Below are 24,846 nucleotides of genomic sequence, written 5' to 3' on the forward strand. Positions count from 1 at the left end.
CCACTCTCGCCAATCGCTAAGTGCATGTCAAATAACCAGGGGGATGGAGGATGGATAAAGGAGCCGGGGTTGCTATGTGACTGACTGCATCCTGATTATGACACAGACACGATATATTCGGTCCTGAAGTTTGACATCCCAAGCTGGCATTAGCTTAACTCGGTTCGGTAGGAAAAGCAACTTCTTTTTTTTGGGTTTAGTAGAAGAAATGTTTATTTCCAAGGATTTAGAGCTTAGAAAAATGATGAAGAAACTTTAAGTTGGAGTAAAATAGGTAACTATTTTGTAAATAACCACGCACTCAAATTAAAAAATCAATGCAGTTCCTTAACTTTGATTTCTATTTAGTCTAGATAAAGAAAGCATGGCTAACCCTCCCATAAATTTATTCCCCCTATCATCTAATCTTTTCACAAACCCCTAAGCAAATCTAGAATAACACTATATAATACGATATGAGGGTTAACCGCACTATATCATATCTCCCACAAAGAAATCTTTGTAATGCAACTCAGCAATAAGCTAAGTAACTGCCATCCTGTGCCAGGCGAATCAGAGGGCAAGTAATGAACATTCTGCAGTGCTTCAAGCTGGGGTCAAAACATATATATATATATATTTTATATGTTATATATATCTATATCTATATATCGCACATAAGGGGGGGATCTCACTTCTCTCACAACCCCTAATCGTCTCCCCACTTTTCCCTTTTTCTAAACTAAAAACGATTTATGCCGAGCACGTTTCATGCGAAAGTCGTCAGCACGTTACACTCCAGCAAAAGATGCGAGTACAGTTGAGCTTCGATAGCTTGAACTTTTCTACTAATATAAATCTAAAGATGGTTAACTGTTAGAAAATCATAATTATTATATTTTATATAACAAGTCAGTTTTGGGCTACTACCCAACACTGAAAAGCACTAGCCAGCTTTCGCCTTAGATTTTACTTAACGTTAGAACGTTAGAGATAGAACTTCAGCTTAACTATCATCTTCCAACACTAGCTAACAGTGTTGTTGAACGCCAAAAGCAATAATAGCAAACTTCCGTTTACCCCTGAAACTCTGCAACGAAATCCAACGCAAAAACAGGAACAGAAACAGGAACGAGCACACAAGAATGGAACGCAACAAAGGGAAGCACTTAGCGGTTTACGTTGGCGGTTGGATTGGTTAACAGAACCGAGAGATAGCCATGTGGAAGGCGGTTGCTTGGTTAGAAATGGGAGGAGGGTAGAGGGTGGTACAACAACCGCCAACAGTGGTTATGGTCGGACGACGATGACGACGACGACGACGATTTGGCCAAAAGCGAGACGACACAAGGAGCCGGATTATGCAGCTTTGCGCACACACGTGTGCCGAACGTGACAATTTTCGGACAAAGCTAATGATGCTGCGAACTTGCAATTTGTTTAGGAGCCAGAAGATGTCCAAGAGAGGGAAGTTTTTGGGGGAAATATTAGAGATTTAGTTAAATTTTAGATTGCAGGCAGATAGATACTCTGTGTCTCTTGGCTCTGTGCTGGAAGGTATCATTCTTTCCCTTCTAGGAAACGTCTAGGAAGAGCATTTAGCATTCCACATTTATCACTCTACAGCTTGGTCAAGTCATTATAAGGGGATTACCTGCTTAATTGCAAGTGACATATAAAGGTTTTGAAATTTACCTACGGACAGACTGGAAGATACTTTATGCCTCATAAAAACTAACAAAAATCCCGAAATTCTAGTCGAAAATGTCTAAGCTCATGGCCCATACAGGAGCCCAACAAAAAACCGGAAACTTTTTAATAAAAACATTGATTGAAACAAGCAAAAATTGAGGGAAAACAAAATGAGGAATCCGTTTGACGAGCAACCAAAAAAAAGAAAAAAATCGGAAAAAACAAAACTGAACATTGATTATGAAACTGGGAAGGCAAAAAGGTAGGCGGGGTCGCACAAGAGCGTGTAATAAATTAATGAAAAGTTGATGAAGGCGGGACGTCAAAGGCGTCGTCAGAACGAAAAAAGGAAAAATATCGGAAAATATTTTCTCGCTCATCAAACAATTCAAAGCAGACAAAAAAAGGAAGAAGGAGGAGCTGGAGAGAGGAGCACAAACTTTTTTCATTAACAAAACGAAATCGAGAAAAAGTCAGGCGACAAAAGTTGATGATGATGATGGCACATACATAGAAATCTTTTTGGCCTTCAGTTTATTTCATTTTTCTCATTTTTTTTTCGGCTGTTGTTTTTCATGATTTCCCAAAGCACACACACACACACACAACACTCAAACATATAACACATTGAGAGTGGAATGGCAAGAGGCAGACCCAGCAAGTGTTGAAAGTTGTTTTAATGTTAATGACATTTCATTACGCGACAACGGGGGTGAGATATCCTGTTGACAAATTGCTCAACATATATTTTATTCCAGAAGCTAGTCAACCCCCTCCCCATTTCCAACAAAAACACCCTTCTAATGGTCACCCATGGACAGTGCAGTGCTGTTGTTCTGCTGTAATTCTCATTTCATCATACCGTTTGCCTGTGCCAAATTAAATAAATAAATAAAGCATCAAGCATACGCACTGTGGTACAGTAGATAAATTTAACACATCCCCATCCATATTTCTCCTTCTCAACATGCGTGTGTGTATGTGTGTGTGTTTGTGCTATATGTGTGTGTATATTTCTCTAGAGCATCCACTTGAAGACCGTAGGAGAAAAAGAAAAGCTGAAACAGAAGACGAAGGCGCCCCGAGAATGCCTCTTGATGTGCTATTTTTACAAATTTTAGGTTAAAATACTTTGGCCAAGTGGCTCTGGCAGCAGCACAAGCATGTGTCAGGACACACTCACACATACATATATATATTTATATATATACAGCAGCCTACAAACACATACATAGCTTTAAGGACGAAAGAGGAGCCACATCTGCGAGGCGTTGTAGCGTAACGAATCTCAAAAGGCTGCCACTGCTGCTGCTGCTTGATGCCAAAAATAAAGCGAGAAATGAAAACGTGGCAAAAGTCAAAGAATTGTTAGTCCACACCCTGGGAAATCTATTTAAGACTTCAATTTTCCCACTTTCTTACATTTCGTTGGGTTGTATTTTCTTAGGCTAAGAAAAATATGTTTTTTTCTTGGCCTAATTTCTAAACTGGTTTAGCTTTTTGGTTACTTTAAGCTAAAGAAAATGAAAAAATATAGTACACGAACTAAATAATTCATCCATTTGGCAAAGCATTTACCATTTGCTTTCAAATTAAGTTTGTCTTTTCCCCACAACCTAACATAAATTTCTAATCCTCAAGGAAATTGTAACTAAATTTGTAACTTATTAAGGCTTAGCATTAAGCCAAATGTTAACAAAGTAAAAGCGTCAATTGAATAATTGCCGAAAACTTTTGGCAAAGTGAAAACAAAATTTTCCCTCAATTGGATTACAATTTCAACAATTCGATTTGAAGTCAGAGAGGCAAATTGATTGGATAAAATTACAGAGTTCGTAATTCATTTTGACAGACATTGATGCCCGACTTGAATGAGTGATTAGTAAATTAGATGCGTTTGTATTACATTTAAGTGCAAAACCACCTGAAATCTTGAATGCAAAGTGAATTGAAATAAATATATATGATTAATAAACTCGATTGAGTCAGCCGAAGGCGGTGAATAATTGAGGTAAATTGGATATTTGGTCATCAAAAGAGACTTTTCTCTCTTTCTCTCTCTGAAAATCTAAATTTATTTTTCATTAATTTACTGCACACAGAGAGATGAGTGAAACATTTTCTGGTCCTGGCTCTGTGGTCCCCTAAAAACATATTCAACTTTGACATTTAACCTCCCTTTTTGCAAACACCCCACCTTTGCTTGCTCCTCCCCCTTTCTGGCAGAGAGCTCTGCTTCATTGACTCAACTTGATTAGTTGTTGCGACAGTTGTCGTATATATATATAGCATATATATAGTCCTGGACATTTTGTACAAAATAATTACAGAGCATGAAATTGAATTGAATGAAATGCCATTTCATGGAATTACCCGGAAAACTTTTTTCCTTCCTTTTCTCCAAGCTCGTAAAGTTTCCTTTTTTTTTCCTCTCTACGTATATATATTTATTTTGTAAGCTCGTATGCGAGTGAGCACACGGGACAATTTCAACCTTTTTTTTCGCTTTTTTTTGTAGTTTGTAAAAACATTAATTAAATGCTCAGTCAGTGGCATTAAACTGGCCAAACTGTGAACAGAAAACATTGAATCAGTTAAAAAATTTCAAGCAGAAATATATAAAATATATATAGGGAGGACATTAAGTTTTTGAGGGCTAAAAATCATTTATGAAAACAGTTTGCAACAAACGGAAAATCACAAAAAATAACTCCGAAAAGCAAAAAGAGACAGCGGTAGGAAAAAAAAAAATCAAACCAAAATGGTTTATGTTAAATTTGCTGGAAAACTCAAACACATTTGGGAGGTACGCCGGGAGACGGGGCAGTGGAGAAGGGAGAAGGGAGAGCAGGAGATGGGTCAAAAGCAAATTGCAAATGATGAAACTTTGCCCATCATAAACGCCATTTTATGTTATCCAATATGGCGTCGCTTTCTGCCCATTTTTTCTTTTTGCTTGGCCATAAAATTTTCACTTTTTAGTTTTTCGGGGGCCAAAAAGTTTTTGCCCCACCGAGGGTTGAGCTGAGACCAGAGCCTGGCTAATCGCACATATTTCCACATCAATAACAATTACCAAAAGGACTAAGGACCAAGGACTCATCTCATTTGGTATGCAAGAGTAAGGAATATTTTCCAGGAAAAAAGATTTTCCACACAATTTACTTTGGGACTTTAAAAATTCCAGAAATTAAAGACACAGCCCACTTAACCTCGTCAGCAGCCACAATTTGGGTTAGTTGGAAATGTATGTCAGTTGCTAATTAGCTGCACTTCACTGGACCCCGTCGCATATAGAAAATAATAATGCATATTCATAGGCGCGCCCTCTATGTGACGATGTCACGCATACGCCACGTGAAACGCCACCACTCAAAAGTCCTTGAAACGGGCAACAGCAGCAGCAGCGGCAGCAGCAGCCGCGGCAGCAACAGTCAAAAGCAACAACACGCAGCTCATAAGTGCCTTTCTGCATGGTAGGCGTGGCCATTTGCCCACTTAGCACGATAGCAGAAAAATGCAAACATTAATGCCGCCTGGTCTTGGTTATAAAGATCGGATAAGTTGGCTGAAAGTGATCCCTAAATGGGGAGTTTAGCTGCTGATAAACTAAAGGTGAATATTCCTTATTAGTTTCTTAAATCCCTACACTTTCCCATCATTAAGACATACTTATTTCCCTGAGCAACCTCCAAGCAATTACTTTGCAAGTTGCAAGATGGCAAACCAAAATGTTGGCTACAAAATATTTAAGGAAATCACATATATATTTTAAGTGCAGGAACCTCCCTGCCTTCGAGTAGCCTTTTTTTTCCCCATTTCAAGTATTGTGTCTGCAGGGCATTTTGCCAATTCATTTTCACTTCGAGTAAAATTAATTAGAAATCAACAAAATGAGCAGAAAACGAAAAAGCAACGAGCTCAGACACTGCCTTACATAAATCTCGTTCGCCTGAGCCCTAAAAGCACAAGAAAGCAAATAAAAAAAGGAGAGGAAAACCCAAGAGGGAGCCAAAGAAGGAAGGAACTTGCAAAAAAAAAAAATAAATAAATAGAAATAATAAGAGAAAAACATTTTTCACTCTTGGCAATGGACAATGAGGAAAGACCAAGTTCCAACCCTCCTCTACCTTCTCTCTCCCATCCCCCCACCCCGCTCTTAACAACAATGAAAATGAATGAATAATATGAAAAGATTTTTCAGTTCCATTTTTTCCCGTTGCCAAACTTATCGTTGCTTTCCTTAGACCTTAGACTTTCCATGGCTATTTGTAATTGAAAACATTTTTGTGGCTTTATGAATGCTCAAGCAACCCTCGCTAAAATCTCTCTCCTTCCTTCTCTTACTGACCAACAAAAACAGGCTAATAATCATTATTATTTCAGATTTATTTGCGGTCATTGGGTTTTGCCTTTTGTTGTTGTAATTATTGAGAAATATTAGTGTGTGTTTCCACTTTTCTACCCCTCTTAAGGCAAATGATTTGCCCATTCTGTTTGTTGGAATTTTTAATGAAATTTTCCTTGCTCTACACACGAACAATGAGTGTCATTATCATTCCAGTTTGTCAGTCCGTCAGTTAGTGAGTTAGTCAAATATTTGTATAATTTGTCTTTATTGTCATTGACATTAGGCACATTTGTTGCCTCGATTATCTGGGCATTCTTTAAGTGGACAAACAGCTGACGCTGCTAATGGCAGCGGGCGGAAAATTCTGGTTAGGGGAGCTCTGTGGTTTCTGAGGGGTGGTTGGCTGCCTCAGATTTCTGTTATTTAGCTTGAGATTATGTCTTGTGTTTGTGCCGCTGTTTACGAGAGAGAGAAAGCCTGGCAAAGCTGAAAAATGTATGCAAATTATTCTTAACTTCTTCTCTTGCTTTCCATTGAGAGATGGCTGGACTTACTATAAGAACATATAAACTAACTTTAGTTTTAGTAAATATAATATTATTAATATTTTTAGACGCATACATTTTCTTTAATTTAAAAAAGGGAAACCCCTTTGAATATCTTAAAAATTTCTCAAAGAACAACCTAAAAATATTCAAAGAAAAAGTTAAGAATTCGGAAACCTAAAAAGGCAAAACCCTAAAATTAAAAACCTATTCCACATGACTGCTCAAGCTTCTTGGGGAAAACCCATTTCCTTTTTCAAACTCCTTCAACCTTAACAATTCATTTGATTTTCGGATTACGCCCCAAATACAAAGCCTCTTCTTTTCCATCTCAAAATACATAAGCAATATACATATTTTTTTGAGGGTATTAAACAGAAACCCATTCCATGGCATCGGATAATAAATGATAATGAGAAACACGCAGCCAGGAACAGGATAATCATCAGGCAGGATAAGCAAATTGACGGCGGCCATGGAGCATTGAGGAGGCTAACAACCAGAAGATACCAGCAGCTCAAGTCCACAGGCCCCCACGCCGTGTAATTATTTCAATATTTAATGACTCTAAAAAATCAAAAGAAGCCTATGCAAATTAAGCACTTAGAAAAAAGGTTTTTTTTCTAAGAGAATTTCAAATTTAGAAGTTTAAATTTTAAGATTTTTTGGTTCAGAAAATTCTCAGAAATATTTGAAAATTCTTAATATGCAAATTCAATATTGAAAATTCCAAAGTTAGCAAGACATTTTCCAGTGTTAAATTTCTAGTCAAGGATCTAAGGACCCTGTCAAGGACACTCACCACGGGCACAGGTATCACGCAGTAGACGCAGGGATGCCCACCAACAGCAGCGGCGGCGGTGGCGGTCGGCAGTCCGTAGGCGGCGCACAGATGGTGATCCGTCTTAAATATCTTTGTTGGCGGCGGCTGGGCAATCAGCGACGAGGAGGCGCTGGAGCACGTGTACAGCGTCGTGGTGGTGCTGGTGTTGCTGCTGTTTCTGTTATTGCTGCTTTTGCTAGTGTTGCTGCCGCTGCTGTTGTTGTGGTTGTTGTTGTTGTTGCTGTTTCTGTTGCCGCTGTTGATGTTGCTGCTGCTGCTGCTGCTGCTGCTGCTTGTGGTTTTGCTAGCCTTGCTGGCTGCTAAAGTTGCTAGTGTTAGTGTTGCTGTTGCTGCTGCTGATGTTGCTGTTGTCCTGGCAACACTTGTTGTTGCTGTTGCTGGTACTGCTGTTGCGGTTTCCTGCTTTGGTGGTGGTGGTGTTGCTGGTGGCGGCGGCGGCGGTGGTGGTGGTTGCTGCTGACTCAAGGAGTTGCCCTTAGGATATGTAACGGCTGATGGTGTTGCTCTTGCGGATGTTGCTCCTTTGGGTGTTGCTGTTGCTACTGGTGTTGCTCCTGCCGCCGCTGCTGCTTCTGCTGCTGCTGTTGTTACTGCTGTTGTTATTACTGTTGTTGTTGTTTGGACAACTGTTGCCACCAATTGGCTTACAGCTGCTGCCTTAAATTCGCCGGACTTTTGCTCCTGCTGCTGCTGCTGCTGCTGTTGGTCCTGTTGGCTAAAATTGGCTAGCTTCGATGTTGCTGCTGGCAATGGCGAGGTTTTTCTCTTGATTGACGCAATTTTAATGGCTATTGGTGAGCAGGTTTGATTGTAAATTGATTTCCCGGACTAGCGTCGTTTTTCCTTGCCTTTAACTTTTTGTTGCCTTTATTTTCTTGCGACTGTCTGAGCCTTGTCTGCCTTTGGTTTTCCCTTTTTCTTGATCGATTTTTTATTTAGAACATTGACTAGTTAGTTAGTTATGCGATTTTATATTGGCTAAACACTGAACACTTATTAAAGTTGAAATTTATTTGATTTTTATTCTTGTTAATTTGCAGTTACTTAAGCACACACATCAATAGACGACGATTTATATTTTGTTTTCTTTTTTGTAATCAAGCTAAGCTTTTTTTCAACTAATTTTTGTTTTTTTATGGCAATTTGCTAAATCTTTTTCACTCACAATTAAGCTAGTTTTTATGTTTTTACCTTTAAGCTAGAGTCACAAATTTAATTTGGTTTTTTTTTTAATTTAAGTTTATTGTCTCTATTTATCGCTTAGAGTTTCCTTTTCTTAAATATTTCTTACTAAAATAATACTGTAGATCTTTGCTTTGGTGTTCACTTTTTCGACTTCTTTAATAATTTAATTAATTTTGAGAGTTTTTAACCCTTTTTTAGTTGTGTTTTTAGATTTATTTTTCAGTTTTTTTTAGAGTTCTTCTTAGTTGGCTAAGATTCGTAGGAATTTTCGCTGACAATTGTTGCGCTGAGAGACTGGAATCCTTGGACTACTTTGAGTAGTGAGTTCTTGAGCAGAATTATTCTTTTTTTTTAGTGTAAACTTCTAGATTTTTCACGCTTTTCTCTTTGTGTAAATAATACTGAACTTCACTTGCACTTTGCACTTCCCGATTCTCTCAGTGGCTAATATGTATAAATATATTTGTAAATCATGGACAGAATGAACTGACTTCGACGCAGATTACGTATACGCACGGGAAATGGAAATATTAATATAAATATCAATATATATATTTAATTTATATATATTTAATGTTGAATCTTGCGGTAAAAACTTGTTTTTTTTTTATATTTTTGAAAAACACAAAATGGCGAGCTTGCACTGTGGTAAGGATGTCCTTCTGGGGGGGGCTCCTCGCTTGGCTATTTTTTTATTTTTGGGTTTGGTTTTGGTTTTAAATTTGAATTTCGATTCGATTCCGGTTTTTTTTTTTGGCTTCAGACTTGGCTGGCAATCTCTCTGTGTGCTGGGGCTCTGTGGTCGCTTTCCGCTTGTTGTGGTGCGCAAAATGAGGAAAAGGCGTTTGTAACTGAACTTGACAATCGTCGAATGGATTCTGAATTTCTCATTGAGTAAGGTTTTTGAGTAAGGCCTCCTACAGCTTGGCCATTTCGTTTCGGCTTTTCGAGCTTCGGATTTTGGCACTTCGTGCCACTCCGAATGCACATACTATATCTATATATATCTTTTGGGGGAGCCGGCAAAAATTGTTTGCCAGCAACAGGATCCACAAGCCGACGCAGGCGCAGGACATAAAGGCGTTTCGTAGGCGCTGAATGCTGCATTTTATTGGGAGTCGGAGTATCCTAAAGCCCCCACGCTTCGACGTCTGGTCAGCAGCAGTAGCAGCCGTGGCAGCGGTAGCATCTTCAATTGAAATGCAACCCCAGCCTATGTGGTCGCAATTACCTTAACAACTTTCTGCCAACTCTAGGCAATTGTCAACATTGAATTTAATCACAAATTACTACGTGACCAAAAAAAAAAACAACAAAAAAACTTCTTATAAGCAACATAAATATTTTGTTGGCCAAACTTTTTAGCGCACAAAACTCAAATACCAGGTTTTTCCGAAACATAACTCAAATAGAAAATGCCAATGAGTAGAGTAGAAAAAGGGGTAGAAGGAAAACAAATTATTCAGGTAAATGGCAAGGAACTGGGGTAGCAAAAGTAAATCAAAGAAGTGTAAATGATACTTCCTTTTTCGACTATTTTCTCTAGTATTTAATTTCCTAATTACTAGAAAGGGAGTAAAGGAAAATCAGACTGACAGGGTGTATAGCTAGAGGGATAATATTTTGTTTTCTCAAGCATCTAGTTTATCAAAGGGATTAGTTTAAATGACAGTTGAGGAAAGAAAATTCTGAGATTTATCACTGAAAAACTGAAATGCGTTGAGTTCGTGCCTTAAAAATGATTTTATGGTTTATAAACTTTTTAATATTATTGCTTAAACTTTAGTTAAAAGAGAGTATAAAAATAACTTTTTTAAGGAAAAACCTCTAAAGTTCCCATGGCCTGCAAGGGTCTACAAAAACAAGAGAAATTATTTTATTTCCTTACTTGAAACTTTTTTTTTTTTAAATTTAATATCCAAAACTCTTCTCAAACTCGACATCTACAATCTTTTTGCAAGCAAAAAAGAAAACTCTCTCGCCCATTTTCCATCACAAAGTGCGGTACAAAAGTAATTTTAAATATATATATATCTTCCCTTAACTCCATAAACTTCAGCGGCAACTTGCCCGTTTCCACTTTTATTTATTTACTTTCCTTTCTTCATTTTTCTGTGTAGGACACAAAATGCGAAATATAATTTTCATTCCAGCCACAATAACTGACGTCGACTGCGGCGCTGACTAAGCGCGACTGTTTACAATTTTTTCCTCTAATTTTTTTTTTTTTGTGGTCTGGGCCATTTGTTGTTGTTGTTGCTGTTGCCGTGAGTTGAAAGCTGTTTAAATGAAAGAACGTTCCCGTGGAAAGGCAAAGCAACGCCTGTTGGCCATTAGAGGATGCCAAATAGATGTTGCCTACAAAGCAAAAGCACACCTGGAGGAGGGATTGTAAGGTGGTTGGAGGGGTTTTTTGCGGGGTTTTTGGGGCATTGGATTGGGCTACCTAAAAACGCAGCAAACGAGCACCATCAGCCCCAGATTCGTACGGGCCGCATCTCTCGGTATTATGCCGCAACAGCTTTGAATAGTTTATTATATGGAATACATATACAAAACAAATACACTGAGGAAAATAAATGGTTAAAATGCTGTTCTGTGAACTTAATAATAGTACTCGGAAAAGTTCTTCTAAAAGTTCTAACCATTTTGACATCAATAACTAGTCAACCACCTATAAACTTAAAATAATCCTTAACTAAAATTTCCCTGTGCAGCCACCTAACACGCAGGTAAACCGGATTTCGTCTGTTAAGGAAGGACGAAGGACGAAGGGAACTACTTACAAATGTTGCCTTTTTGTGATTCCCATTTCATGCTTTTCATTTCTCTTTTTTGGTGGGTGCGTTGTTGGTGTTTAGAAAGCAAATGCATAAATTATGATGGAAATTTTCACAATGCACAAGAACCCAACCCCCCTTGCAAAAAAATGTGTGTAATACCATTGAAATTAGCAAAAAGGAAATCCAGCTAAAATGGTCCTTTTCTAGCTGGTATATGTGTGTGTGTGTGTGTTTGTGTGAATAATGATTTATCAGGTAGTAGTAGGATAATGGAACACTATTGCCCCGATTCTCTATCATCGAGATTAGACCGAACTGCACTGCAACTGTCAGCAAATTGATGGCGAAAATGGTTAGAAGAAATCCATATCATTGCCAGGCCATTGGCAGCCGCTTCAGCGGGAGCAATTTTCCACTCAAATGCGTACTCTTGCGTCTGTCCTCTTGGCCCTGCGTTTTCCCCTTATTTCTTCCCTGATTTTCCTCCCGCATTTTCCCGAATTCAAACGACTCTTCGTCTGCGTATGACACATGTCGATTGCAGTGGCGCCCCCTATCGCCCGCAAGGCAAAAATGGCGCCTTCTATGTGGAAAGAAGCATCAGAATCAGAATCAAAAATCATCAGCCTGAGTCCGATTTGAATGAGCGATTGAGTGAGTGAGTGACTGTGTGACTAACGGACGGACTGACTGACTGGTGAGAGTGCGAGCGAGTGAGCCGTATGATTGCTTGATTGATGCATGGAGCCATTGATTGATTGATGCCTTTGTTGGTCTTTGATTGCTTAGATATTTGGCCAACACTTTTTATAACCGCCTGTTTCGAATTGATTTCGAACATTCAAACTAAAGTGACCTGCATTGTAGGTTATTGTAGGTCATCTTTGAATCAACCAAAATCAATTAAGATTAAAATATGGAATAAAATTTTTATGAATGATAGAGATTTAGGGTAATTATAGTTAAAAATTCATATTCTTTATATATAATTCTAAATCTTTCATTTAGCTTATCCAATTATTTTTATCTGATCTCTTAGTGCCAATATTTTGACCCAAATAACTTGAAATTATCGCTGACCCATTAATAATAATCTAAAATTATCCGCCTTAACTATATACATATATGTATAGATATGATTTATATCCGACTTACGTTTGAATAGTTCTGGGATCGCGGAATCTGCGGCGGCAATTGTTGGGCGTTAGGCGGTCCCCTCATGTTACCGCCTCCACCGCCGCCTTGCTGTTGGTGTGGCGGACCGCCCATCTGTTGCTGCTGCTGAGGTGGCGGGGCCGGGCTGTAGCGTGGATGCATCGCGAAAACTCTTGTCTTAAACTGTTTCTAGTTCTTAGCTAATAGCACTCTCAAAACGATTACAGACTGCAAAAAATGTGAAAAGATTTAGATAATGGAGATTAGAAAAGGTGAATCATGATGAAGATTATAATACTTTTTTTACACCAAATACAAATATTTAAGTATTTTCTTTTTTTTATTATCTTTTAGCTTTAGTTAATTTGTTTTTGTTTATTTATTATAGATACCAATATTTTAGTAGATAGGAGATTTTATATAAAATTTTCAGTTCCAGTTCAGTTAAGTTTCAGTATAACACTACTATTAATTACGAGAATGTGGTAACACTGTTTTTAACTCACTACTACCAAGTATAGTATATATTTAATAGTATATTTTTATATTTTCATGATTCCTTTCAAACCTTATTTGGTTGATAAATAAATAATTAAGATAAGTCTCAGAAGTTTAAAGTACTTTTATTGGCTAATTAGCACCTGTCACTACTAATATTTCTACTGCCCTTTTTCCGCCCAACCCGTTGAGCCTGCCTGCAGCTCGGCAACACTGTTCAATGCACTTTTTCTGTCTGTCTTGCTCTTCCTCTCTCTCTCTCTCTCTATTTATATCGCTCTTTTATCACTTTTTGTGCCATATCCAGATCATTTCGCCTTCGTTTTAAATTTGTAAATTATTATTTCACTAGCAACTTTGTTGATTATTTTCGGCACTACTTCTGTTGTTTTTCTTGTTCTTTCAACGGAGCGTTCAGCGAGTTATTTTAGCACTATTTGCATCTCTTTCCCGCGCGGCAGTTGCAACATTTGCATTTTAGCATTAAAAATAGCACACAGCTAGCGAATTTTTGTTGTTATTTTTTCGCAAATTTATTTTTATGCCGCCAGACAGGCACAAATACACAGGCACAATAATTTATTGATATGCCGAGGGGAAATTATTCAATTGCAAATTGTTTTTACGCTATTGCTTTTTATCAATTGCACTTGTTGTTGCTGTTCTTTTGTTATTGCTTATTTAAGGACAATGACAGAGAGAGAGACTGATAGCTCCGTAGAGAGAGGGCGCAGCTGAGATTGAGAGCAAAAGAGCGGGAGAGAGAACCCGGCAAAGAAGACAACAAGTGAGCAAAGCAAAAATGTGAAAAAAATATTTGCACTAAGATAAGATTTAAATAATTACACTAATCACACTCTCTCTCTCGTTCTCACTGACTTTCTCTCTCGCTGAGAGCAGTTATTCTTAATTTTATTATTGTTTTTCTTTTGTTTTAGGCACAGCCATTCTTATTTATGTATTTTATTGGCAATTTTCTTTTACTTTATATCGAGTGCATTGCTCTAAAACAACAACATTCGCTTTCAATTAGCTGAGAGCTGCAAAATGTTGTTGTTTTTGCCATTGTTACGTCTGCTTTGCGGGGCTTCCAAAGGTTGTTTTTCTTTTTGCTTTTCGTTTTATTATGCTGCTTACTTATTGGAATTTGTATTTATTTTATTGTTGGCCTGTCAGCTGCTGTTGCTGCTTCTTCTTCTTGCTTCTTGTTGCACGTTCTGTTTTTTACACACTCAACACACACACACACACAAGCTCGCCCACAGTCGCACAAACACAAAACACACACGCACGCAGCACGCACACTTTTTTGCACTTGAAAGTTATGTTATATGGATTTCGTTTTCGATTTTGTTTCTCCCTTTCGCTTTGTTTCGTTCCTTATTTGTTTGTTGTTTCGTCACGCGGTTTAATTTATATATTTATGCAAAATATTACAACGACAAAATATAAGTTTGCGCAGCCGAAAAAAACGAAGAAAGCGCAACGCGACAGCGACGGCAATCGTATGAGAGTGAGTGTGGGAGTGAGAAGAGTGTATGCCGAGAGAGAGCACAAAAAGCCAACAAATTATCGCGCGTTCTCTCGTTTGCACTCTCTCTGTATCTCTCATTATCTGCTTCGCCGGCAAACTTTGCTCTGCTCTCACGCTCTCTCTCGATTGCTCTCACAAAGTCTATATTTATTGCAGAAATTTAAATAATTAAATAATTGTAAATGGCGAAAAATAAACAACAAAGCTTTGGGTATAAAGATGAAATCTAAAATAAGCAATCAAAACTTTATACTCTTAATTAACTAATAACACGGAAACGCCTTATTGTTGGGATATTTTTATGACATACAATGCGGTATTCAAAATTTAAATACCAAACTTTTACACTGGCCTGCAAAATGAAAGGGAAATTTATGATATACTAAATGATACCTTTATAAAAATTGCTCTGAGATTCATGATGAAATTATAAAATATATTTTCGGCAGTTGGCATTTCTTTTAGAAAAATATTCCAACTTGCTTACAAAAGTTAGTACTCTTTTCATAGCTATTATACATAAATCGAAGTTCAATGCAGAAGCTTAGATATTATAGTTGATAATTTAAGACTTTATACAAGTTGGTAATTTCAGACTTAAATTTTAAATACAATTTTTTGGAAATCTAAAATCTCCTCTCTTCTTCTTACTAGATAGCATCTCTCTGTTCCCATTTGGTATGAGGTTTTAATCCCATTAGCTCAGTTCATTACGCAAATGTCGCAAAATAAAATGAATAAAATAAAAAGACAAACCGAGGGGACCGAAAACTGTAAAGCCAGCAACTTGTGTGTTATTTTGAAATATTTAAATAAAATTAATATTCTCAACAAGTGCGACGCATAAAAGTGCGACACCCACCACATATCCGGCACACCCACACACACACACATCCTTCTGCTCATTCTGCAACACCCACCGCCCCACAGCTTTTGGCACATAACAAAGGACTAAGGGACTAAACAAATGATGCATGATGACGACAACGAAAAATAAGGAGACAGGGGTTTAAAAACAGGAAAAAAACGAGATGAGAGCGACTCCCACGCATTGTAAAGCACGGACACACCCTCCGCCCCCTTAAAACCCACCCACTTGAACAGCAGAGGTTAACAAAATAGTTCTGAATTACTGAAAAAGTTCGGTATTTTAAATTCTTTCTTGATTCTTACTTATTTTACTTGTAAAACAAAACGATTTACCTATTAGTATGCCCACGACTGTAAAAACTCCACCAACATACATATATGAAGACAGTCTGTAAACAATGTCATGCCACTCCCCCCGCCCACATTTAAGCCTACAGACAATAAATTTGCAATAGCAACGACAAAATTTGAAGAATGGGCCAGGACCAACGAGCAAGAAGAAGAAGCAGAATCAGGAGCAGACAGAAAGGACAATACTCAAAATGAAATTGGAACGCAGAAAGATGGTCCACAAACAAAGAACCAAAAAAAAAAAGGAAATACAACAAAACATGCAAGGAATTTAAATTTTTCTTAAATATGCAAATTTAATGACACTATCGAGATATGCAAATTTCCCAAAGCAGCGGCAGCAAAAAAAAAACGAACAAAATACAACAAAATTGGAGCAAGAAATCAACAAAATTTTAATACAGTGAAAGCTGGGCTAAAAGGAATATGTTTAAAATATACAAGCTGAGTATTTGGTATTTAAAGTATTTAACAATAAGTATTTAATTTTAACTATTTTGTGAGTTAAACTTAAACTAAAAAATATATTTTCAGGTTTAATTTATTTATAATGCTCTAAACCAAAAAGTATAACTTATTTCCGAGTTACTACTGTTTTAGAAAAATGAAGCAAGAAATCAAAAAATGTCAATAAATGGAAAGATGGGGTAGAAGATAGTAGAAAAAAAGAAACATCGACCGACTCTCACGCACAGTGGGCTGAAACACTTTCGCCTAAAACGCATGAAAAATAACATATTTGAGAGGGAGCTGGGTAGTCGGGGAAATGGCATGCAAGATAGATAGCTTCGGGGGGGTGGAAAGTTGCTGGGCGTGTACAAGGGGGAGAGGCAACAGCCTCTCTGCGGCCAAAATGACGACGCGTTGGTATTTTCATTAAGTTTGGCACCATTTTCCTTTTGTTACCCACTCCCAACCCCATTTTCACTCACACTGCCTGCACTTCCTCATCCATATTTTCCAACCTTACAGAGAGAGAGAAAAATGTGGAATTTATTTAAAGTATAATGGGTTAATAATGTTTATATTAGAAGTTCAAAAAATGTAATATAAATATTGAATTTATAAATAAATCTGAAAATTTTACCCAAGAAATCCTTATAAAATGTATTAAAAAATGTTTTTATTTTAAAGTACAATTTTCTCTCACTGTAGAGTTTCTTGGCCACCGCTTGAAGCGCAAAAAATTCTTGTCGCGCAACAGCAGCAAAAAGGAGGCGGCCAGAAAAGTGGGGGGCATTTGGGGAGCGAGCGAGAGGAAAGACCGCTGCTACGTGACCGTAAGCAATTTGCAGAGTGGGCGGAAAGGCCGGGAGAAGTAGGAGTGGCAGAGAGAGGGCAGGAGTGATGCCGGAAAAACAGGAGCTGGGCTGGGGTTGGGGGTGTGCACTCCTCGCTGCGTAATCGCATCAAGAAAGTGAAATGTCAGCGGTTTCCATCATCTTGGCGCTGCGCCTCTGTCGGCATGTGACTGCCAGGAATTCAAGCTAGTTAAAAAATACAAAAAAAAAAATGGAGTAGGGGAAAGGATGGGTTCTAAGGGTTCACAACTACTAGTAGTTTCCCAATGGAATGCATTGTATAGGTCACTGCGTAAGGACCAACAACAACAAAAAGACAATAGGAAACACTACAGAACCAGAAGAAGTGAAGTGTAGGAAACGCTTTTGTTGGCGCGTGATCTAAGGATAATTTATGACTTGCCCAAGGAGAGAGAGGAAGAGGAAAAGTCCGCGGGGGCAGAGGACAGGACTGACTTTGAGATAAGGACCGCTCAAGGCAAGCTCGGGAATTTAAATTCAATCAAATTGCAGTCGGTAATTGCGCGGCCATGAATGGAAGGCATCTTAGTTCAAGGTTTTCCAACTGGAAAATAAACGTGAAAGAAAAGAAATTTCTTAAGGAGTTTAATTGGGAATATTTTCATAATAAAATATGGTTTTTTATTAAAATATATTATTATAATTGTAATTTAATCACCTTGATGTGAAAAATTAAACAGTTAATACCCAATAAATACACCTATAAATCGCATTTAATTCAAAATATTAAACATAAAAGCCACATGTCATTAGCAGTAAACCCCAAACTCCAATAAATCCCCCAAAAACGAAATGTTTTTGCCTTCCACTCTCCATTCCAAATACATTTTCCCTATCAATGTCTTTCGATATCGCATTAATATGCCCACAAACACACATCAAAGGACACCCATATATATTACGTTCATAATCCATTTTCGCCCCAGCAGACATTGAATGTCATTGGCAAAATTAATTTATATAAAATGACATAGATTTAATATGCGAATGAAGGAAGAATATTGATGTTAAGTCCCCGTCCTCTCTTCCCACCCAACAGCTACACATTTCCGCGTAATTACCTCTATGTTAGAGGGAAAATCGTAAAGGAAAGCCACCATGGAGGAAAGCCAAAATGGTGGCGTCGCCGGCTACATCATTATCGCCATCATCGTCGCCAAGACATCGTTAAATTAAATCTATTGTCGACGCATTCAATGTGCATATAAATCATTTACGTCCTTGCTCTTACTCTTGCTCTTTCATACGCAAAATGCAACAGTCGAAGGGCGCCAAATGTAGACATTACAACAATTTATTATTTAATTATCTATGCCGCAAAATTTTCATTCACAGACCGCAAAATTCAGAGCTCAAACCAACTCAGAAAAGCCACAGTAAAGACATTAAAGTGCACGCACCCACCGCCCTATACAGTAGATACACCACCCACTTCAACAAAAGGATATGAAAACTTTGGGGGGCTGAGCATTTCATAAAATTTGATTACAGTGAATGCGTAAAGTTTACGACCAAGTAAAGGGAATTAACTCAAAGTGGCAAGGCGCTCTAACGCACGCATACACACATGTGGCGGCATCTGCGGCTTTCCTTTCCTTGCCGTTTTCCTTAACTCTATATCAGGGGAATTTACCGCCCACTTTTCCGGCACAGTTGCCTTCTCCAAACCTCCAGGAAAATCCATTAGGCGGCTGATGAAAATGATTTTTTGGCATCGTGTCTGCTGCAGTGATCATAATTTGGCTGTTAAAGCTGGAAATGTTGATTATGATTAGGAATTTTCGGAAATACTCACAAATTTATATGGCCATAAGGGTGAGGGGAGTTAAGGAGGTAGAATTTGGGTTTCCAAAAATATTTTTAAGGTTTAAGATTAAGATTATCTGCCTTTAAGGAAATATATCTATCCCTTTTTTCCCCTTCAGTTTGATTGATAGCCTAACAAAAAAATCTGTTTAAAAGTACTTTTTTCCTGAAATTTTCCCCTTTCTACAAATTGTTTTTCAGCACTATAAAGACCAACTTCATTATTGGAAGTTGCTAGACTCCTTCCTGTCTTAAGTTGGAAAAAAATCAAAGCACTTTGAGTGAGTGATTGATCTGCAGGATGGCCAAAGTGTAGGAGCTATTCAAGAGCTTAAAAGGAAAAGCCTTTGCATACTTACTTAAAATTTCCTTAAGCTGCTTGAAATTTATTATTCATTTTGTAGGCAAAAGAAGACAGCTTAATTGATTATAAACTTAAAAGATTAAAGATTAAGATTAAAAAAAATAAATAAAATAAAAAACTTGAAACGGAAAAGCTAAACTTTAATTGATATCTCTATAAAATCACATAAAATGTATGCCAAAATTACCCCAAAATTATTGTTTTAAACCAAAATAATATATACTTTTTCATATTATTGCGCTAAACATTTTAACCCAAAACACATTTAATAACAATTTAACAGCTCACATAAAGCGGCGATTAAAACTTATCTCTGATTTAAATGGCATTAAATTAAAGTTTTGGCTTCTGTTAGGGGGATCTGCAATTTTTAAGTACTTAATGCTTTAGTTTTCTCTTAAATCCGCTTATTGTTTTTCGTTTTTGGCATAATTCTGTTGTTCCCCAATTGGTGCTGTCAAAATGTTGATAACTCTGTTACGGTTTCAGTTTTTTTTTTGGTGTGCCACAAAAGGATTTTCCAACCAAAAATGATAAAGGAGTAGAAAATTTCCCACGCAGCAGCAGTGGCGGCGGCAAAGCTGTCGCATTTTGACAATCTAATCTGCTTTGGTATTAATCCTTTTTACTACAATTCTGGGAAAACAATCTCTCCCACCCCCTGTTTTTTTTTTGGTTATTTCTTCCAGCATTTCCTTGGCCCTCCCTTTTTTGTAGGCAATATTTGCGGTCGTAGTTCTATTATCTCTCAAGTCCGAGGCCGCAATGACTTCAAATTGCCGGGCTGTAGACCCCGCAAAATGTTTCAACAAGGCAGACCGCAACCCTCTGCATAAACCCTAAAACCACACCACCCTCTTTTGTGACCGAAAGGGGGGCGCTAACGAGCTTTAAACCGCGTAAACATCTGTGCGAACAGAAAACAGATTCGGACTTGGAGTTTCCACTCTGGCATTTGGTAGCGAAAAATCCCCATTTTATTGTTGACTTTGGAAAACCCTTTTCATTGTTACTTACCACTTACCCTCCTTCCTCTTGAAAGAGGACAAATTTTGTCCTTGACGGTAGGCGTCTTTTATTTTTGTACTATGCTGGTATTAAATTATCCTAGAAGAGAGTCTTTGAACCAGCGATTGCCTACTGGCTGATTCGATTAGACCTAATTTGATTGGGAATTCGTTTGAGTAGATCTTGAATATATGGCGGGTAGATGACTTTTATACAGAGAAAGAAAAAAGGTAGCTTAATAAGAACCAAAATGTTAGAAAAGTAAATAAAAATGAAACAACTTTGCATTCATCTTTTCCAAAATTCCTTTTCTTAACAAGAAAGGAACCCTAAACTGTAGGCTTGTATCACACTTACCCTTGGTTAATTCTAGTTTATAGATATATATTTTCCTTTCGTGTACCCTAAATCCAATCCTCTTTGGCTCTAGCTTAATCGGGTTATTAATAAGCATTCATTAGCCGGCAGGCAGGGCAATAAATAAAATGCCATCTATTATGTACAAGCGATTGCATTTCCACCCAAAACAATCCCTTGATTTATTAAATTTATCAAACAAAAAATGGTTATAGACGCATATATATCACCGGCCACTTGAAGTCAAGTATATATATGTATATACATATATATATATATTTAAAAAGGGCCAAACTGCGTTTATCATGCGCCACAGGACATTGCCCAAAGTCACCTGGATGGGGGCAATGGAACTAACTCCGGTCTCCGGAATCTTTATAGAGCCCTTCCTACCCAGCATTCCGCCGAGTGTTTCGCTTGGCTGGGCAGCAAATGTTCCATGCGCCAAAAACGCTCCAAGTAATGAAAACCAAAGGCAAAAAGAAGAAAAAAAAGGACCTTCGCCAATGAAGATGGGAAGACGAAGTTCCAGGCCTCAATGTACTCAATAAATAATGGCACTTTAAAGCGGTTCTGGAGGTGTCTTCTGCCGCTCTCTCTCCCGGCTTTATTTACAGCTGTCTCTGGCAATTCCATTCTGACCCCAAAGCTTCTCTATATACGAGTATATATTCCTTGTTGTTCGGTGCTAAGTATTTTTGACAGGACATTCGTGTAATTTAAAGCTGCCAAGGGTGTCTTGGACATTCCCTTGACCATTTTAGTTGTCAGCTTTGTTAGTCGAGGCTTGTTAGTGCCTGCAATGGTCCAATGACAAAGCCGGTTTGTCCTGTAGTTAACGAAATTAAAGATTACAGCTTAGGGGAAAAAGCTTAGCCTTGAAAAGAGAGATTGAGTTTAAAAATAGAGAAGTTTGATGGGCTAATTAAAGATGATGGTAAATGAGTTCTGTTTAGACATAAAATAAAGGAAAATAAATATAATAAATTCCTTAAATGTTTAAAGAAAATTTATTTAGGTTCCAGATTTCCTTTGCAAATACTTTCCATTGAATTCAAGAATTTTCTTAGCCACAAAACTTGTGCAAAAGTTTCCATTGCAGGCGTTTGCCAAAATACGAATTTCAATTTCCCCTCTGATTTCCCCTGAAATAGATCGCAAAATGTTGCGAAAATTAATATCGCCTACACCCTGCCCTCCCCTACTCACCCGCCAACATAAATTCTTCGCATTTGCACCATAAATAAAATTCCAAAAATACCGAAAACTGCCGCCGGTTGACCCATTTAAGGATGATGATGCCCCTCTTTTTGTGTCCCCCATCTAATTACAAACATTTTGTGGGGTGGTGTTTAAGGGAGGGGTTGGCTTTGGAAAATAAATGGCATGTGTTGACCTTATGCTTATGACCCCCAAATAGATTATGCCAGATGATACGAAATCTGTGGCCCAACCAACTAAACGGAATCCTTTGGCCAAATGAAACGAACTCAACTGAACCGAACTGAGTTCTGAACGGAACAGAAAATGTGCAACACGCGATGAGCATAAATTGCAATTCCAATTTCCGGTTTCTGTTTCAAATGTCGCACGTTTCACCCACGCCCTCTTTTCCAAACGCCCCTTCAATTTGGTACAACCTCTGCCTACTGCCACGCCCACGTCTCTTTCTTTAAATCACCCACAAAAAAAAAAAACTATACAGCAGCAGCCGAAGCAGCAACATAGAGAAACGTTGCACAAAATTGTTGCAATTCATTTAATATATACATTTTTGGTAGCTTGCTGGGGACTTTTTTGGGTCTCGTAACGAATGTGCAACATTCACTTAAGTAGCAAAAGTTTCAATTTGTTTCAATCGCAAGCAGCAACAACAATGGGAAATAAAGGTACTTGGGGAAAAAGTAGGTATTTGATAAATTTTAGTTACTAAAAATTAGAAATTAGCTTGAAGTTTATTTACTAAAAAATGTGCATTAAAAGAAGTTATCACAAAAATCGGAAAGTACCTTTTAAAAAATGAACAACAAATTTTTTAAAAATGTATATTTGAGTTTGAAGATAGTTTTCTTCTTAAATTGAAAAGAAACAGATTTTTTTTCATATTTTTAGAAAATTTTTTAAATTTTAAAAATTGACAAGAAATTCATAAATAAGATGGAAACTTCGTGTTTTTGACTCTTTTAAGCTGTATTAAAAGTAGTTATATCTTACCACTTAATCTCTAAATATTTATTAAATTTAAAATCTCTTTAACTATTTCTTTTCAGTGTAATGCTGCTGCTGCAATTTTAGTTCATATATATTTAACCGCCTAAATACTGTTTGGCAGTTGGTGCGATTGTTGTTTGTGTTGCTGTTGCTGTTGCTGCTGTGCAGTTGTTATCGGCAGCAACCAAATGGCGGAAAATGCAGCAGCAACAACGGGAATGAAAATGAAATGAAATTGACGTCAACATTTTGTTTCTTGTGTTAGTGCCACTGCCATGCCCTCCCCCTCTCTGTTTTTTTTTTTCCACCGCCCATCCTCAATGAGGGCATTACAAGTTGCTGTTGTTGCTGTTGTTGTTGCTGTTGCTGTTGCAAATGCAACTACAAATGGTTATCGAACAACAGCAGAAGCAACAACAACAACAACAACAATTTGTTGCAGTTTTTGGCTGAATTACAACGAACATTGAAAGAGCATTTTGTAAGTCGCTCCTTCTCCCTGCATTTCCACCCTCCCATTTTCCTCTTCACTGCATTATTTATACGTAGTTCGCTTTTCCTTTGCCCTGTTTAATATTTCATCATTAATGTTTTCCCTTCGCATTGCTAATTGCCCAGGCTGCTTGTGTGTGTGTGTGTTTGTGTTAATGTGTTGATAAGTAGTAATAGTAAGCACCACCCTAAACCACCCTTTTTTCTAGGTTATCTTCAAGTAACTGGGAAAACATTTACAACTTCAGAACCTTGTTGCATGCTTTGAGTTTTAATAATGATTTATAGCTTGTAATTTGAATAATTATGCAGGTGGAACAATTTTGATATGATTTTAAAGTTTAGTTTTCTTCATGCAAAAATACAAATTTTTTACCCCTTTCAAAGTACAAACTCGCCTTTAAAACTTTCCCCAAAAACCATTCCCGAAGCGCCAATGGATCTGGTTAAGTAATTGTATCATTTATCTTTTCTTTCGCTTTCCTTTTGATAATATTCAGCGAAAACTTTACACATTCTGTCCAGCGGAAAATAGGAAAAAAAAAAGGAACATCCCTCCACACCCTTGCCACATGTAACACCCACTTGCCAAAAGATTCCTAGCCATTTTCTAAGCGTATTCAACTTATTTGATGTGCTGCGCATGATTAATCTTCAAAAAAATGTCCACAAGTCAACCAGCAGAGACGAAAGAGAAGGCGAGTGTGGGCTGAGAAAGAGATAGATGGATAGATGGTGGCGAATGTAAAGCATGCCAAGGCAACCGAAAACGAAAAATGTGTTTTTCTCTATATATATATGCATGTATAGTATATATATGTTGACTGAAAAATGATTAAAAACTTAACTTGCAAAAGAAGTTTCGTCCCGAATAGCAACAACTCTACGCCCCCTTTTTTGGCCCAACCCGGAATTTACCCCATTTTGCGGGTAATCCTTTAATGCAGCAAACGCGTATGTCACAGCAGCTGCAACTATTTCTCATCACAGCAGACTCAGACGACAAGGGGCGGACATATATCCCCCATGTTTATCCCTATTCCTAGCCCCACATCACCCGAAAAAACCCCGCCCATGTTGGTTGTCTGCCGCCCCTTTGAGATCCCTGAATGACATTTTTGCCTGATTTTCCAGCTACTTTTGGCTGCAAATATTTTTGCTCGCACGTCTTTCATTTTATTTTATGTGTATGCTCTTTAGAAGGGGTTTTACAATGATGGTGGAAAGTAAAATAAATATTTAGGAAATTAAAAAAATATTTTAGAATATTGATGATGATTGGAATAAACTTTCTTTTCAGATCAAAGTACTGTTAAAGACAAAAATGCATGAAACTTATTATGAAAAATGACTTAAGATTAAGTTTAACTTTTTCTAAAATAAAATGTAAAATATTATTTGTAAAATTTATGATGGTTACCCAAAGAGCATTGAGAAAAATACAAAACTTGATAAATAAAAACAAAGAGTATTACAAATTCTGCTTTCAAATTTTAACT

At 37.5% G+C, this 24,846-nt stretch overlaps 1 protein-coding gene across 5 annotated transcripts in view; it reads right to left on the reverse strand.

Annotated features, from left to right (window-relative positions):
• The window catches only part of LOC108107547 (protein alan shepard), a 135,825-nt gene extending 121,287 nt beyond the window's left edge, over positions 1-14,538 (reverse strand). For 2 of the 5 annotated variants that reach the window (XM_017215101.2, XM_017215096.2), the window contains exons 1-2: positions 14,170-14,537; positions 12,535-12,762 (exon numbers count right to left, since the gene is read on the reverse strand). In XM_017215101.2, coding sequence (XP_017070590.1) covers positions 12,535-12,696 — 162 coding nt within the window. In that variant the 5' untranslated portion in view covers positions 12,697-12,762; positions 14,170-14,537. Of the gene's footprint in view, positions 1-12,534; positions 12,763-14,169 lie in introns of all 5 variants that reach the window. The other 3 variants (XM_017215098.2, XM_017215095.2, XM_017215100.2) reach the window with 2 other exon arrangements.
• Between the last annotated feature and the right edge of the window lie 10,308 nt (positions 14,539-24,846).

This window comes from Drosophila eugracilis, unplaced genomic scaffold (assembly GCF_018153835.1).
Source record: "Drosophila eugracilis isolate 14026-0451.02 unplaced genomic scaffold, ASM1815383v1 contig_2088, whole genome shotgun sequence".
NCBI lineage: Eukaryota > Metazoa > Arthropoda > Insecta > Diptera > Drosophilidae > Drosophila > Drosophila eugracilis.